Source organism: Anguilla rostrata, chromosome 14 (assembly GCF_018555375.3).
Source record: "Anguilla rostrata isolate EN2019 chromosome 14, ASM1855537v3, whole genome shotgun sequence".
Classification (NCBI taxonomy): domain Eukaryota; kingdom Metazoa; phylum Chordata; class Actinopteri; order Anguilliformes; family Anguillidae; genus Anguilla; species Anguilla rostrata.
The window spans coordinates 32294439-32308828 of record NC_057946.1 but is presented as its reverse complement, the minus strand read 5'-3'; the positions used below and the strand labels follow the sequence as shown (position 1 = coordinate 32308828).

General features: G+C 42.8%; 1 protein-coding gene across 3 annotated transcripts in view; it reads left to right on the top strand.

Moving 5' to 3' along the window:
* LOC135239093 (kinesin-like protein KIF2A) overlaps nucleotides 1-12913 on the top strand; it is a 35039-nt gene extending 22126 nt beyond the window's left edge. The window contains exons 6-21 of one of the 3 annotated variants that reach the window (XM_064307520.1): nucleotides 308-408; nucleotides 1028-1123; nucleotides 1387-1441; nucleotides 2020-2182; nucleotides 2515-2605; nucleotides 2866-2929; nucleotides 3554-3645; nucleotides 4131-4273; nucleotides 4541-4745; nucleotides 4947-5057; nucleotides 5442-5509; nucleotides 6709-6825; nucleotides 7803-7950; nucleotides 8295-8400; nucleotides 8923-9054; nucleotides 12373-12913. In XM_064307520.1, the coding sequence (XP_064163590.1) occupies nucleotides 308-408; nucleotides 1028-1123; nucleotides 1387-1441; nucleotides 2020-2182; nucleotides 2515-2605; nucleotides 2866-2929; nucleotides 3554-3645; nucleotides 4131-4273; nucleotides 4541-4745; nucleotides 4947-5057; nucleotides 5442-5509; nucleotides 6709-6825; nucleotides 7803-7950; nucleotides 8295-8400; nucleotides 8923-9054; nucleotides 12373-12458 (1778 nt within the window). In that variant the 3' untranslated portion in view covers nucleotides 12459-12913. Of the gene's footprint in view, nucleotides 1-307; nucleotides 409-1027; nucleotides 1124-1386; nucleotides 1442-2019; nucleotides 2183-2514; nucleotides 2606-2865; nucleotides 2930-3553; nucleotides 3646-4130; nucleotides 4274-4540; nucleotides 4746-4946; nucleotides 5058-5441; nucleotides 5510-6708; nucleotides 6826-7802; nucleotides 7951-8294; nucleotides 8433-8922; nucleotides 9055-12372 lie in introns of those variants that run through there. The other 2 variants (XM_064307518.1, XM_064307519.1) reach the window with 2 other exon arrangements.
* Nucleotides 12914-14390: the final 1477 nt, after the last annotated feature.

Below are 14390 nucleotides of genomic sequence, written 5' to 3'. Positions count from 1 at the left end.
ACTTGAATAAACATTAAAATGCATTCACATTGACATTAAACTTGCGTAACAAGTAAAGAGTTAAGTCAGTTTGACAGGGGGGACTCATGTTTCCAAGAGTTTCTTTCCAAAATAATTTGGAACTTTTTCCCGATAAATATTGTTGAAAGAAAAGGTGTTTTTGAACAGCACTCCTAGCTGCCCCCAGTGTGGGGCGTCGAGATCCGAATTCCTCCCAGATGGTGGCGAGAGCAGACATCTCTCTGAGCGCGCTCAGTCTCTTCACAGTCTGGGACGTTTATGTTTCTGTGTTCCTCCTCTTTTCCAGCCCGCAGGAAATCCAACTGCGTGAAGGAGGTGGAGAAGCTGCAGGAGAAGAGGGAGAGGAGGCGTCTACAGCAGCAGGAGCTGAGGGAGAAGAGAGCGCAGGTGAGTGGGTCATGTCTCGCTGCACCTCCCCATACCTCCCCACATCTCCTCGTACCTCCCTGCACCTCTCCGCATCTCCTCATTCTGCCCTGCACCTCCCTGTACCTATCTGCGCCTCCCCACCTCATCCTGAACTGATTAGATGGACTGAAAATGGAACTGGCCCTCTATGCCCCTATGGGCCCACGGTCCAAGCTGGCCGGAGAGGACCCCCCCCCCCCCCCCCTTGTCACCATTTAGTCAAATTCCTTCCAAGCCCATCCAGGGAGTTTCTCCTTGCTCCTGTCACCACTTGCTCTGTGGGGCTTTAGGCTGGCTTATACTGTGCTGTGTACTGTGACAGATTCCTACATAGATAGTGCCATTTAGGCTACATTCCCAGGTTGAACACTGTCGTTGTACCCGCGAGCAAGGTACTTAACCCTGTAGAAATGGATGCAATGTAAATGCTATATAAAGAGTTGTGTCGCTCTGGGTAAGAGCGTATGCTAAATGCCTGTAATTTAGTTTTTAATTTAAATTTAATTTAAATAAAATTTTATTGGTTACAGCCAATCAGGAGAGGATGTCTGGTCACTGGCACTAGCCACTCATGTGTTTTTATCTTTATTTTTCAAAGGACGTGGACGCCACAAACCCCAACTCTGAAATTATGTACATGATCCGAGACTTCAGAGCAAGCCTCGACTACCGGCCTCTGACAACAGCTGATCTGGTGAGTGTAATTAACAGTAATTAACTGGTGATTAAAATGGAGCCTGCCAGACTGTCATTGGCACCAGGTACTTGTGGTCATATAATTGGGTAGAATCGTTGCTTTTTCAGCATTACTGTCCTTGTTACTGTCTGTATTTTGTGCAGGTGTTGATTTGCTTAATATAGATTACTGAATGGGTTGCCTTGCAATTAAATCACATTTCCTAACATAAATGAGGCAGGTATGTTTTCATGTTATTTTGCTTTTAATTAAATTTGCAGATCGAAGAGCACAGAATATGCGTTTGTGTCAGGAAACGTCCGCTGAATAAGAAAGGTAAGAGCACCTGAAGCACACAAGGGCCAGTTCTACAGCTCCTGCCATTAAACTGTACTGCGCAACCGGCCGCCATTTTACACACCCTTTCATACTTCCCAGTCTCGCGTCTGCATCACGAGTTCTGATGCACTACCTGGGAGCTCCACTACCTGGAGCCATAACCGTATTATTGGAGCATGCTAATCGTATGGCTCAATGGAATATACCAGGTGTAGATATGCTGTGCAAAATCCGTTGCACGGTGGGTGTGGGGGTCAGGATTTGTGATTTGGACAGACCCAGGGTACAGGGCTCTAGCCCCTTAGCTGCAGGAGGCTGAGTACCAGCTGGAGGCCCACGTTCAGCTGCAGCCCGGGTTCGATAGGCTGAATCCAGGGTATGAGCTGGTGGGAAGCTGGGCAGACTGGAGTTATGGGGATTAAATAGACCTGCAGAGACTTCATTAATGCTTCAGAGTCAGCATGAGTGAAGTCCTGCAGCCGCTCGTACTGATGGATCGTGCCGTCCAATCACACGAAAATACGTCCAGAAAATACCCTCATGAATAACACCCCCCCCCCCCATACGCTTTTCAGAGCTGACCGTGAAGGACCTTGATGTCATCACCATTCCCAGCAAAGATGTGGTCATGGTCCACGAGCCGAAACAGAAGGTGGACCTCACCAGGTACCTGGAGAACCAGACCTTCCGATTCGACTACGCCTTCGACGACTCCACCACGAATGAAATGGTTTACAGGTGAATAACGGTTCATTTAGCACATTTATTTTACATTTCCGGTTCTGCTAACTCCACAGATGTATTCTAATGTAATTAATAAATAAAATGAAGTTGAGTGCAATTAAAGATGGGAGCGTTTATGGGAAAGATTTGTCGTGACTGCTTTTACCGGACCGTAACTGGAGCAGTTTAGAGTGGTAGTCTGTGGGCTCAGTCCATAGTTTGATATGAACGAAAGGGTATTGGGGCACACCCCAGAGGGTACTGTGACATTACCTCTCCGTGCTCACACCACTGGAGCTGAAAAACGGAACCGGTCTGAACCGGTCTGAACCGGTCTGTCCCTGCAGCTTTACCGCCAGGCCGCTGGTGGAGACCATATTTGAGAGGGGAATGGCCACCTGCTTCGCCTACGGACAGACAGGAAGTGGCAAAACGCACGTGAGTGTCATGGCTGCCGGGTCTGTCGACGTCCGAGACGTCTTTTCTGCAGCGTAAACGCTCGCTGTGTCAATCAAAGATGGTTTAGACTGATGCACAAGCAGATTATTATTGTGAGAAGGAAAAGAGGTAGCTCCATTTTGAAGTGTGTAGCATTTAGAAGCATATTTATAAGCCCAATTTACTGACTGTTGGCATGTAACATGTTACAGAAATTGTCAATAAAGTTATTTTAACTGAAACACTTTCCTTTGTTTCAGACAATGGGAGGAGATTTTTCAGGGAAGAACCAGGACTGTTCAAAAGGAATCTACGCATTAGCTGGTACAGTGACTGGAGATTTATTTTGCTGACTATTCTGTTTAAGAATGAATGTGTCCATTTAGTCTAGCAGGCACTCTTATCCAGTGTGACATACACGTGAAATTGTTTTTCATATAGACAGTTTATTAGAGCTTTATATTTACTGCAAGCCGCAGCAATGGCAGTGCCCCACCTGACAATCAAACCTGCAACCTCTGAGTGACAAAGCATGTTTTTTGACTGCCTCATTATTGTGAGCCCTAAAAATGTTATATTTAAAAAATGAATGAATTATTAAAAATCTGTTTCAGAAAGTAACAAGCAGGGGGTGGATACTAGAGATGCTATAAAAGCAAGAAATTAAAAAATGAAGAACCACTACCTTTGCAGTGGAGAGGAGGATTATTGTTTATGAATTTAAAACTGAAGCGAAATGGTTAACTGTTACTCTTATTGACTAAGTGACCTTGATCATTTTATGAGAAATTATAGGCTGTAATTATTGGCTTTAAACAGCAATACATTTTTTTTGCAGTTCAAAGCTCACAGTTACCTCTGTTTTGGTTAATCAGTTAGAAGTACTGGAGTGACGTGCTCTGTAAAAATGCGAAATTTCCCAGCTTGACTAAAACTCTCTTTATTTAGCTCGGGACGTTTTCCTCATGTTAAAGAAACCAAACTACAAGAAGTTAGATCTACAGGTGTACGCAACCTTCTTCGAAATCTACAGTGGAAAGGCAAGTGCCCAAATTACTGAAATAAAATTTAACCCATTTAAATAAAAATATGTATGTAATAAATAATGTCATTTTCAGTCCCAAAATGCTGTGGTTCTTAAATGTGGCACTGAAAGATGAGATAGTTAGTGTTTTTTTTACTGTAGGAGAGAGTGGGATTTACTGAACTGTGATTGGGTGAGGGTGTATGAGAGAATATAATTTACTGCACTGTGATTGGGTGAGGGAGTTTGAGAGCAGAATGTAATGCACTGTGATTGATTTTGATGTGCAACTCCCTCCAGGCCTTGAGCCAGGTCCATTTCACTTCAAGAAATGATTTGAAATTCAGTTCACAAATTTGACATAAACCTTGTTCTGTGGGGATTTATTATACATTTTTTTGCAGCGAATGTTTTGAATGTCAGTCCCTTCTGTGAACTGAAATGGAACTGACCCCCCCCCCCCCCCCCTTCCGAACCCCTGGGTCCCGCCCGTTGTTGCAGGTGTTCGACCTGCTGAATCGGAAGGCCAAGCTGCGGGTTCTGGAGGACGGGAAGCAGCAGGTGCAGGTGGTGGGGCTGCAGGAGTGCGAGGTCAAATGCACCGAGGACGTCCTGAAGCTCATCGAGGTGGGCAACAGCTGCAGGTGAGAGCGAGAGAGAGAAATCTCCCTAAGTGTTTACTTACTCAACCTTATATACTTACTCAACCCGTTTGAGGGTTTTCTCCCCACCAGTTTTTTTAGCTTATGTACCTGCTATTTGGCGGTTCAGTGTCTTTGTTACAGTTCTCTATAAAAAAGCGCTATACAAATAAAATAAAATTGAATTGATTTGAATATACTGAACACCATTCCCCTGAGGCACCTTTTTGTCCCCCCTCCACTGACCGTCTCTTCCCCGCCGTCGAACAGGACGTCCGGCCAGACCTCGGCCAACGCCCACTCGTCCCGCAGCCACGCGGTGTTCCAGATCATTCTGCGGCGGAAGGGGAAGATGCACGGCAAGTTCTCGCTCATCGACCTGGCGGGGAACGAGCGCGGCGCGGACACGTCCAGCGCCGACCGGCAGACCCGCCTGGAGGGCGCCGAGATCAACAAGAGCCTGCTGGCGCTAAAGGTGGGGGGGGGGGGTGTAGGGGGCATTTCCCGCGCAACGCTTCAGAGCGATGAAGGCGATGATAACGGGAATGATGATGCCGGGGTTTGGCTCTGTTCCATCCCAGTTCCGCCAGTACGGGAAAATAACTGAAATCCCTTGATGAGTTTATTTATTTATTTATTTATTTATTTATTTATTTAATTTTTTTTAAACCTGCAGGAGTGCATCAGGGCCCTGGGCCGCAATAAACCTCACACTCCGTTCAGGGCGAGCAAGCTCACCCAGGTCTTACGCGACTCCTTCATCGGCGAGAACTCCAGGACCTGTATGGTGAGACATCTTTACTCCAACAATTCTCCGGGCGTACGCTTCATTCTTTCTCTGCATGCCCCATGAAAACATCCCTGGGGTGCAGTGGCAGTGCCCCCCCCCCACCAGGGAATCGAGTTTCGTATTGCTTTTATAAAATGGTTACAACATATCAAGTGATGACACAATATTATTTCTTTTTAAATATTATTTCTAAGTTGCTGTTTGAATAACCTGTTACTGTGTCGGATTTACAATCACTGTAGAGCGCATTCTCAGCCAATCAGCATGTAGGATGTAAAACAGCCTGTTTTACATTAAAGATGACATCACAGTGGGCTTTTTGGAATGGGGGGAATTCTGCTGAGGTTGAAGTTCTGAACCCCGTCTTTCCCTCCCGGACAGATTGCCACCATCTCGCCTGGAATGGCGTCCTGTGAGAACACACTAAACACGCTGAGATACGCCAACAGGTGGGTGTGGCCTCGACACACTGTGAGAGCACTGAGCTCTTACAGTACATCCTCTCAGGCGTGAGGGACGTGGTTTTTTTGGAGAACAATAATTGGAGTGCATTTAATCTTACCCCCTGCCCAATATTCCCCTCTCCCTCCACACCCCCTCTTTTCTTGTTGTTAGATCATTTTCAGATTACTTCCCAAGGTCTACTGAATTCATCCCCTTAATCTGCCTAATCTCAAACCAAAAAATAATAATTCTTGAAATGCAGGAAAATTCTGGTGTCCTCACAAGGTAAAAAAAGACAGATGTTGGCTGTATAATTAAGTAAAGTAAACTAGTTAAAAGTAAAGTGAAATAAGTACATGTATGTGTATTTACTCATTCTTGACACATTGTATGTAATAGGAAAAATGTGGCAGGCAGACTTGTGTGTGTTCTGGGGTAAACTGAACCTGTTTGCATGAGGGGGTTAGTTTGTTCAGCTTGAAGATAGACCCCCCCACCCTTTCCAGTCAGTCTCTATAGATTCCCTTCCCTCAATGTGGTTCTTCCTGAAAAACATATAACCCCCCCCCCCCAGTTTGTCCAAATGGTGCTTTCCTGTTGTTTAAGTGTCCTTTTGATTCTTCATCTTTTAACCGACACCCACAAATTAGGGACAGCAGGCTTGTGGGGCCTTCAGTACCTACACCTGTGTGTGTACATGCGTGTCCTCCTCTGCAGCCATAACTGAAAACCAGCCTCTTTCACAAGCTCAGGATTGTGTTTATGCATTTACTGTAATTATGTTACTGATTTCGCTGCGCTGTTTCTTGTGAGCTTGTGTAGCAGGTGCTAAGCTTACCTCCAAAGCCCACCAAGAGCCTTTCACTAAAAATTACGCCACTTACTCGACCGTTGTGATCTGAAATACACGTCCGACTGGAACTGGAAATGAACGAGCCCTTTTTCCAGGAGGAGTGGATTTGAAAGTGAGCCCGAGGGAAGGTCCCCTGGCTGGTTGGGCTCAGCACACGATGAATCGATGCCCCTGAAAGCTGTGGATCTGTAGATGTTCGGGCCGAACGTGGTCTCACAGAACCGTGTGCACTGTCTTTGAAGGCAGTGGGTTTTGGGAGGGGGGGGAGGATCAGTCGCTCTGCCTCACAGCCCCGTCCTAACTGCTGCCTCTCCCTCTCTGTCCCTTCACTCTCCGCCCCGCCGGCTCCAGGGTGAAGGAGTTTGGGATAAGTCCGTCGGACATTCCCTTCTCCCAGAGCGGCGGCGGCGGCCGCTCCGAGCTGTCGCCCACCTACGAGTACGAGGACTTTTCCACCTCGCCCAGCAGGTCTACCGCTTTTCCGCTTCACGCCCCGAAAAGGCGCCTCTCGTCCTGTTTCCGTCCCTCCGCCCCGCCCCCCCAGCATCACCCCGCCCTCCTCATTTATCCAGGGTCATGCGTCTTGGTTTTCGTTCCTTAAGTTTCCATTTATTTATTTTATTTTTATTTCTTTTTTATACCAGGGGAACTCTGCTTGGGAAAGCTGTCATTTCATGTCTTTTCCCCACATTTAAAACAGCAGCGGTGCTTAGCTCTGAGGTTTTCCCGTTTTAGAGGTGGATGGGGGAATGCGTGAGATTATGACTTCCAGTGGATTTCCCTTTTGGTTGCACATGTTCCATGTTTCTGTGCTGCGTTGGTGACGTGCTGCATGCAGTGTTTTCCCTTCCTTCGTTCCTGCATTAGTGTTTCTCATTGTTTTTGCTCGCTTTGTTTCTCCCTGGATGTAAAAGGACACCATGAATGACACCATATGCGTATTTACAGAGTGAAAACAGGGCCTCTGTGTTCTATGCATATATGCTTAGATAGGAGAAACAAATTAAATGTATTTTTTCTATTGTAAATAAACTTGATATGAGAATATAGTGTTCTATTCAGTTTAGTGCTGTAATGTTTAAATATCAGTGAATTTATAATGGCTTCACATGGAAACTGGCAACTCAGTTTGGATAACAGATTAGCCCTTGTGTTGCGAATACCCTTGATATTAACCAGAAACCAAAAACAGCTGGGGCCAGCTCCATTTCAATTCAATTCAGGAAATGACATGAATTCATTTGAAGAAATGAGTGTTGTTACTTTTCATTTTGTGAGTTGAATTTAAATTAAATTCCTGTCCTGATTTGAAATGTAACTGACCCCCCTGTGGAAGGTGGGGGGGTGCGGGGTGTCGTCATGGCAGTCCTGGCTGTGGTTCAGCGGTAGTGCGGACTGATGTGACGAACGGACGCGCTGTTAACACGCGTCCCCTCTGCGCTCAGGGTGAAGGAGCTCACGGTGGACCCCAACGCGGTCCTGGACGGGCGCCCCAACATCCACGCCATCAACCAGCTGGACGTGCTGGAGGCGCAGTGGGGGATGGGCAGCTCCCCGCAGCGGGACGACCTGAAGCTGCTCTGTGAACAGAACGTAAGCCGCCCTGCACCCCCCCCCCCAAACCCCAGACCCCTCATTTCCCCTCCGTAGAGCTGGTCTTGCTCCCAGGTCTTTATGCATTGGATTGGTCCGCTCTGCATTTTGACCTGGGGCAGACCCATGTTGAAAACACTGTAGATGCACACAGGCGTGTCAGCGGAGAGATGGGTGGCGTGGGCACAGTTTTGTTAGTGATGTGTAGTTGGTAACAGTGTGTGTGTAGCATGCATGCGTGTGTGTGTGTGCAGGTGTGTAGCTGATAGCCTGTGTGTGTGTGTGTGTGTGTGTGCAAGCGTGTGGTTTATAACGTGTGTGTGTGTGTGTGTGTCTCTGCACAGGAAGAGGAAGTCTCTCCGCAGCTCTTCACCTTCCACGAGGCCGTGTCCCAGCTGGTGGAGATGGAGGAGCAGGTGCTGGAGGACCACAGGGCCGTCTTCCAGGTGAGCCCTGCAGAGAGTTAACCCCATCCCTAACTCTAACCCCTACCCCAGACCCCAGCTTTAACCCCATCCCTAACTCTAACCCCTACCCCAGACCCCAGCTTTAACCTCCCTAAATCTACCCCTACCCCAGACCCATCCTAACCTAACCCTACCCAGACCCATTACCCCTAACTCTAACCCCTACCCCAGACCCCAGCTTTAACCCACCCTAACTCTAACCCCTACCCCAGACCCCAGCTTTAACCCCATCCCTAACTCTAACCCCTACCCCAGACCCCAGCTTTAACCCCATCCCTAACTCTAACCCCTACCCCAGACCCCAGCTTTAACCCCATCCCTAACTCTAACCCCTACCCCAGACCCCAGCTTTAACCCCACCCTAACTCTAACCCCTACCCCAGACCCCAGCTTTACCCCATCCTAACTCTAACCCCTACCCAGACCCAGTCTGTTAACCCGCACATCCTAACTCTAACCCAGAAGCTCCGAGGCGGGGGACTCTGACCGTTGGGTCTCCGCAGAGTCATACGGTGGCTGGAGGACGAGAAGGTGCTGCTGGAGATGACGGAGGAGGTGGATTATGACGTGGAGTCCTACGCCACGCAGCTGGAACAGATACTGGAGCAAAAGATCGAGATCCTCACAGAGCTGAGAGGTAACAGAGCTGGAATTACTCCCGTCTTCGCCAAAGAACGAGCCCGTCCAAGTAAATGTCACCGAGTGTCCCTCCGCCGCCCCCCGCCCCCTCCCAGATTGGGTAATTGTGGCTGTGATTCGTTCATTTAAAACTTTTTGTTTTTCTGTAGTTTGGACAAGTTCGGCAGTAACTGAAAAGTATAATGCTTCTGTTTCGAAGGGCAAATGTTGATTGAATACAGGCCTGTGGCCTTTAGATTTAAATTAAAATTAAACTGTCAGTCTGGTGACTTTTTGCCTAATGGCCAAAATAATATCCAACATGAAATGAAAAGCAAACGTACAAAGCTGCAGACTGATTTAATACGCAGCTGTGTGCAAAATAGAAATTAGATGCAACTGAACATGACAAATTTTGTTTGTTTTGCAATATATCTGCACACTCGTTCACCTTCTATTTCATGTATTAGAACTTCACAAGACCCAGCTGTCCCATTTATTATTCTCTCAGTATTTTTTAATTGTAGAGTAAAGCCAGTTAATTAATAAACTACACAATAATAAAGTGCACAAAGCATAAAATTAGCTTATGATAGCATCTTTTATGATTAAATGCCTCCGCGGTTTTAAAATTGACCTGGTTGAATCATATATCGTTAAAAAGCTTGTTTCCTGGAGCATACTGCGAGAATGACCATATATAAATGGACTGCATTTATATAGTGCTTTTATCCAAAGCGCTTTACAGTTGATGCCATTCACCCATTCACACACACACTCCCACAGCAAAGGTGAAAGGCTGCCATGCAAGGTACCAATCAGCTCGTTGGGAGTAATTAGGGGTTAGGTGTCTTGCTCAGGGACACTTCAACACGCCCAGGGCGGGGGATCAAACTGGCAACACCCCGACTGCCGCTCTGAGCTATGTTGCCCCAGTAATGTGTGGCTACTTCCTTTGCTGTCACTGGCTTTACTTTCCAATAAAACAAATTCTAAGAATATAATAAATGCTGGTTTAATTATTAACTGGCTTTAGTTTCCAACAAAAACATTCTAAGAAAATAAATGCTGGTTTATTAATTAACTGGCTTAATTTTCCAATAAAGTATTCTTAAAATAATAAATACTGATTTATTAATTAACTGTCTTTATGTTCCAATTAAAAGAATTATTAAAATAATTAATGCTGGTTTATTAAATAATTGGCTTTACCTTCCAATAAAAAATCTAAGAAAATAATAAGTGCAGATTTATAACTGGCTTTACGTTCTAATAAAAATTTCTAAGAAAAAAATAAATGCTGGTTTATTAATTAACTGGCTTTATGTTCCAATTAAAACAATTCTTAAAATAATTAATGCTGGTTTATTAAATAATTGGCTTTACCTTCCAATAAAACAATTCGAAGAAAATAATAAATGCTGGTTTATTAACTGGCTTTACATTCCAATAAAACATTCTAAGAAAATAATAAATGCTTTTTTATTAACAGACTGGCTTTACTGTCCAATAAAAAAATTATTAAAATAATAAATGCTGTTTTATTAATTAACTGGCTTTACTTTACAATAAAAAATTTGAAGAGAATAATAAAAGCTGATTTATTAATTAACTGGCTTAACTTTCTAATAAAAAATTATTTAATTAAATCAGCATTTATTATTTTATTGGCTTTACATTCCAATAAAAAATTATAAGAAATTAATAAATGCTTATTTATTAATTAACTGGCTTTACGTTTCGATTAAAAATTCTAAGAATATAATAAATTCTGGTTTATTAATTAATTGGCTTTACTTTTCAATAAAAATTCTAAGAATATAATAAATGCTGGTTTATTAATTAACTGGCTTTACTTTTCAATAAAAATTCTAAGAAAATAATAAATGCTGATTTATTTACTGGCTTTACTTTCCAGTAACAAAATAAGAAAACAATAAATGCTGGTTTATTAATTACCTGGCTTCATTTTCCAATAAAAAATACTTAAGATAATAAATGCTGATTTATTAATTAACTGGCTTAAGTACCAATATGGAAATCTAAGAAAATAATAAATGCTAGTTTTTGAAAAAATTATAATTTTTTATTGGAACATAATACCGGTTAATTAATAAATCAGCATTTATTATTACATTACATTACATTCATTTGGCAGACGCTTTTATCCAAAGCGACGTACAAGAAGTGCATTTTCATGATCGTAGACAACTGCTGAACACGGGTTCAGTAAGGTACAATTACTTATTTTGTACAGCTATTATTATTATATATTATATTATATATATATATATTATATATTATTATAAGAATATTTGTATTGGAAAGTAGAGCCAATTAATTAATAAATCATTTATTATTTTTAAAAGTTTTTTATTGGAAAGTACAGCCAGTTTATTAATAAACCAGCATTTATTATTTTCTTAGAATTTTTTTTATTTTAACGTAAAGCCAGTTAATTAATAAACTAACATTTATTATTTTCTTAGAATTTTTTATTGGAATATAAAGCCAGTTAGTAAATCAGCATTCATTATTTTAAGATGTTTTGTATTGGATAGTAAAGTTAGTTAATTAATAAATCAGTATTTATTATTTAAAGAATTTTTTGGAAAGTGGAAAATGGCCAATTAATTGATAAACCGGCTTTTATTTTATTTTATTTTATTTATTTTTGTTTTTTATTGGAACGTAAGCCAGTTAATAAGCTGGCATTCATTATCTTCTCATTTTTTTATTGGAGTTAATTAAAGCCAGTTCATTAATAGACCAGCATTTATTAAATTCTTAGAATTTTTTATTGAAACATAAAGCAGCCAATCAATGAATAAATCAGCATTTATTATTTTAAGGTTTTTAGTGGATAGTAAAGTTAGTTCATTCTTAAAATAAAACATGCTAATTTATTTTTTATTGGATAGTAGCCAATGAATGAACCAGCTTTTATTTATTTTCTTAGATTTTTATTTTATTTTAACGTAAAGCCAGTTAATTAATAAACCAAAATTTATTATTTTCTTAGATTTTTTTTTATTGGAAATTAAAACCAGTTCATTAGTAAACCAGCATTTACTATTCTTAGAATGTTTTATAGAAAATTAAAACCAGTTAATTAACCAGCATGTATTATTCTTAGAATGTTTTATTGAAAATTAAAGCCAGCTTATTTATAAACCAGCATTTATTATTTTCTTAGAATTTTTTTTATTGGAACGTAAAGCCAGTTCATTAATGAACTCACACACGCAGCACATTGCTCTTTTGGGTGAACCGCGTTTCACTTTTTCCAGCATCGCCTCCTCCTTCATCCTCCATTTTTCCTTTCTTCTCCTAACAGACAAAGTGAAGTCGTTTCGCTCGGCGCTCCAGGAGGAGGAGCAGGCCAGCCAGCAGATCAACCCCAAACGGCCGCGGGCCCTTTGAGCCGGCCAGTCCGCCGGTTAGCCGGGCCAAACGGGCGCGGCCAGTCCGGCCGGTAACCGGGCCCTGGACCCTTTAATACCGGCCGCCCAAAACCCCGGCCGCACCACGAACTCTCTTCAGAGACTCCGTCCCCGCCCACAAGTTATTTTTGTGTTGTACACGAGATTACCCCGCCATGGTGTTAAAAAGTGTTTTTCCACGTGTTCCCCACTCCTTTGTACGCATTCGGTTAAGACCTGGATATCACGTCTGGTCACCTGTGTTGAACGTGTTACGGTTTTATCACGAGACGATGGTCGGGCTGGTTTGAAAAAAATAAAAAAAAGTATGCATGCGCAAACCAGCCGATTGTAATTAACCATCCTGAATCAGGGTTTGGAATCAGTTCCATTTCCTGTGAATTCAGTTAATTTAAATTCAGTTTGTGAATTGAAAATAAAGTTGTATGAGGATTGTTCAGTTGTACTGAATTTCAGTGAATTTCCTGAATTGGAGTTGAATGCAGCCCTGATCTCCGTAGATATGACTGTGTCACCCGTACATGCTGTAAATAGCAGTTTCTTTAGAGCCCAGCAGTCCTTTATACACAGCCAACAGACTGAATAAAGCAGGAGTATTCGCCAGTGTGTTCTTTTCTCCTCATTTTTACAGCATTTATAGCCTGTTTCTCAACTCATTTTAAGTTTTTAAAGAAAAAGTATTAAATGTAATGTAAAATACCACACATTTTGGGGATAGCTTGTTACTTACTTGGCATGTGTGTCCCACGGATTTCATGTGATGCAGTGAATATATTGCGTTTGGAGACCGTCCCTGGATTCTATTCAAGGAACTGCAGAAAAACTTGGTGCACTATGCAACGTTTGAGACAGGATTGGTCTGCCTCCCTGTGTTAATTTAAAATGTAGGTGTAAGGCAGCAGAAGCTCGACCATCATTACATTCAGTTCAAATTCTAGAGACGCATCCTACAGGTCACAAGCCAAAGGTTTAGGCTTGTTTAGCTTACCTTCAAGACTTTTAAAAGCACTCTCAAAAACCTTGAACACTGTACACCGTCCCTTGACAGCATTCAAAACAGTGGCTTTACCACAGAAGTCCATTTTACCCAGAAGCACTAACAATAATCACTGTTAGGCATCAGTAAAATGTCAACCAAGATAGGTTTATCAATAGACATGATTTGAGCACGACGTGATTACCAGTGATCTGAAATATTAGTACAAAAAGATATTTGTTCCATTTTAATTCTTGAGTGAAGGCTAAGTGGTTAGCCGACCACAACTTCTTTTCCACCATTAGCTTTAATGCATGTACAAACATTGTATGTGGGGACGTGGCACAGACTCGTGAATGGCAGGTTCTAAAGTCAGAAATTCCCATTAATGAAGACAGCACCTAGAGCAGCGCTACTCAACTCCAGGTCCTGGGGGCTGCGGTGTCTGCTCCAACCATGCCCTACACCACCTGATTTCACTAAATATTCCTTGGTTCAGGAAGTAAGATCTTTGGTTGAGGGTTGACCAGCCCTGGCCTAGAGAAACCTCCCAAGGTTGAAGGAACGGAGTTTGACATTGACACACTCCTAAAGCTGTTAAGTGAAGGGCAACTTGGCTGGCTTGATTTATGTTTGCTTTGCAGATGACCTTAACTTGGATGGTTTGCACAACATGTCTCATACCCATTTACACAGCCAGATATTTACCGACGCAGTCCAGGTAAAGTACCTTACTCAAAAAGGTACACGCGTCTGACCTTCCACCAGCTGGCTGAAAAACCAAGATTCTGACCGGCGTCACACTGCCACGGCTTTCCAAAAACAATCGGGGAATTTCCCCCACCGGCTCCTGAACACCAGCCCCAAACAGATTTACAGCGTGAGGCCATTTTAAAATAACTGCTTCTTTCAAAAAACTCAGCACACAACTTTAGA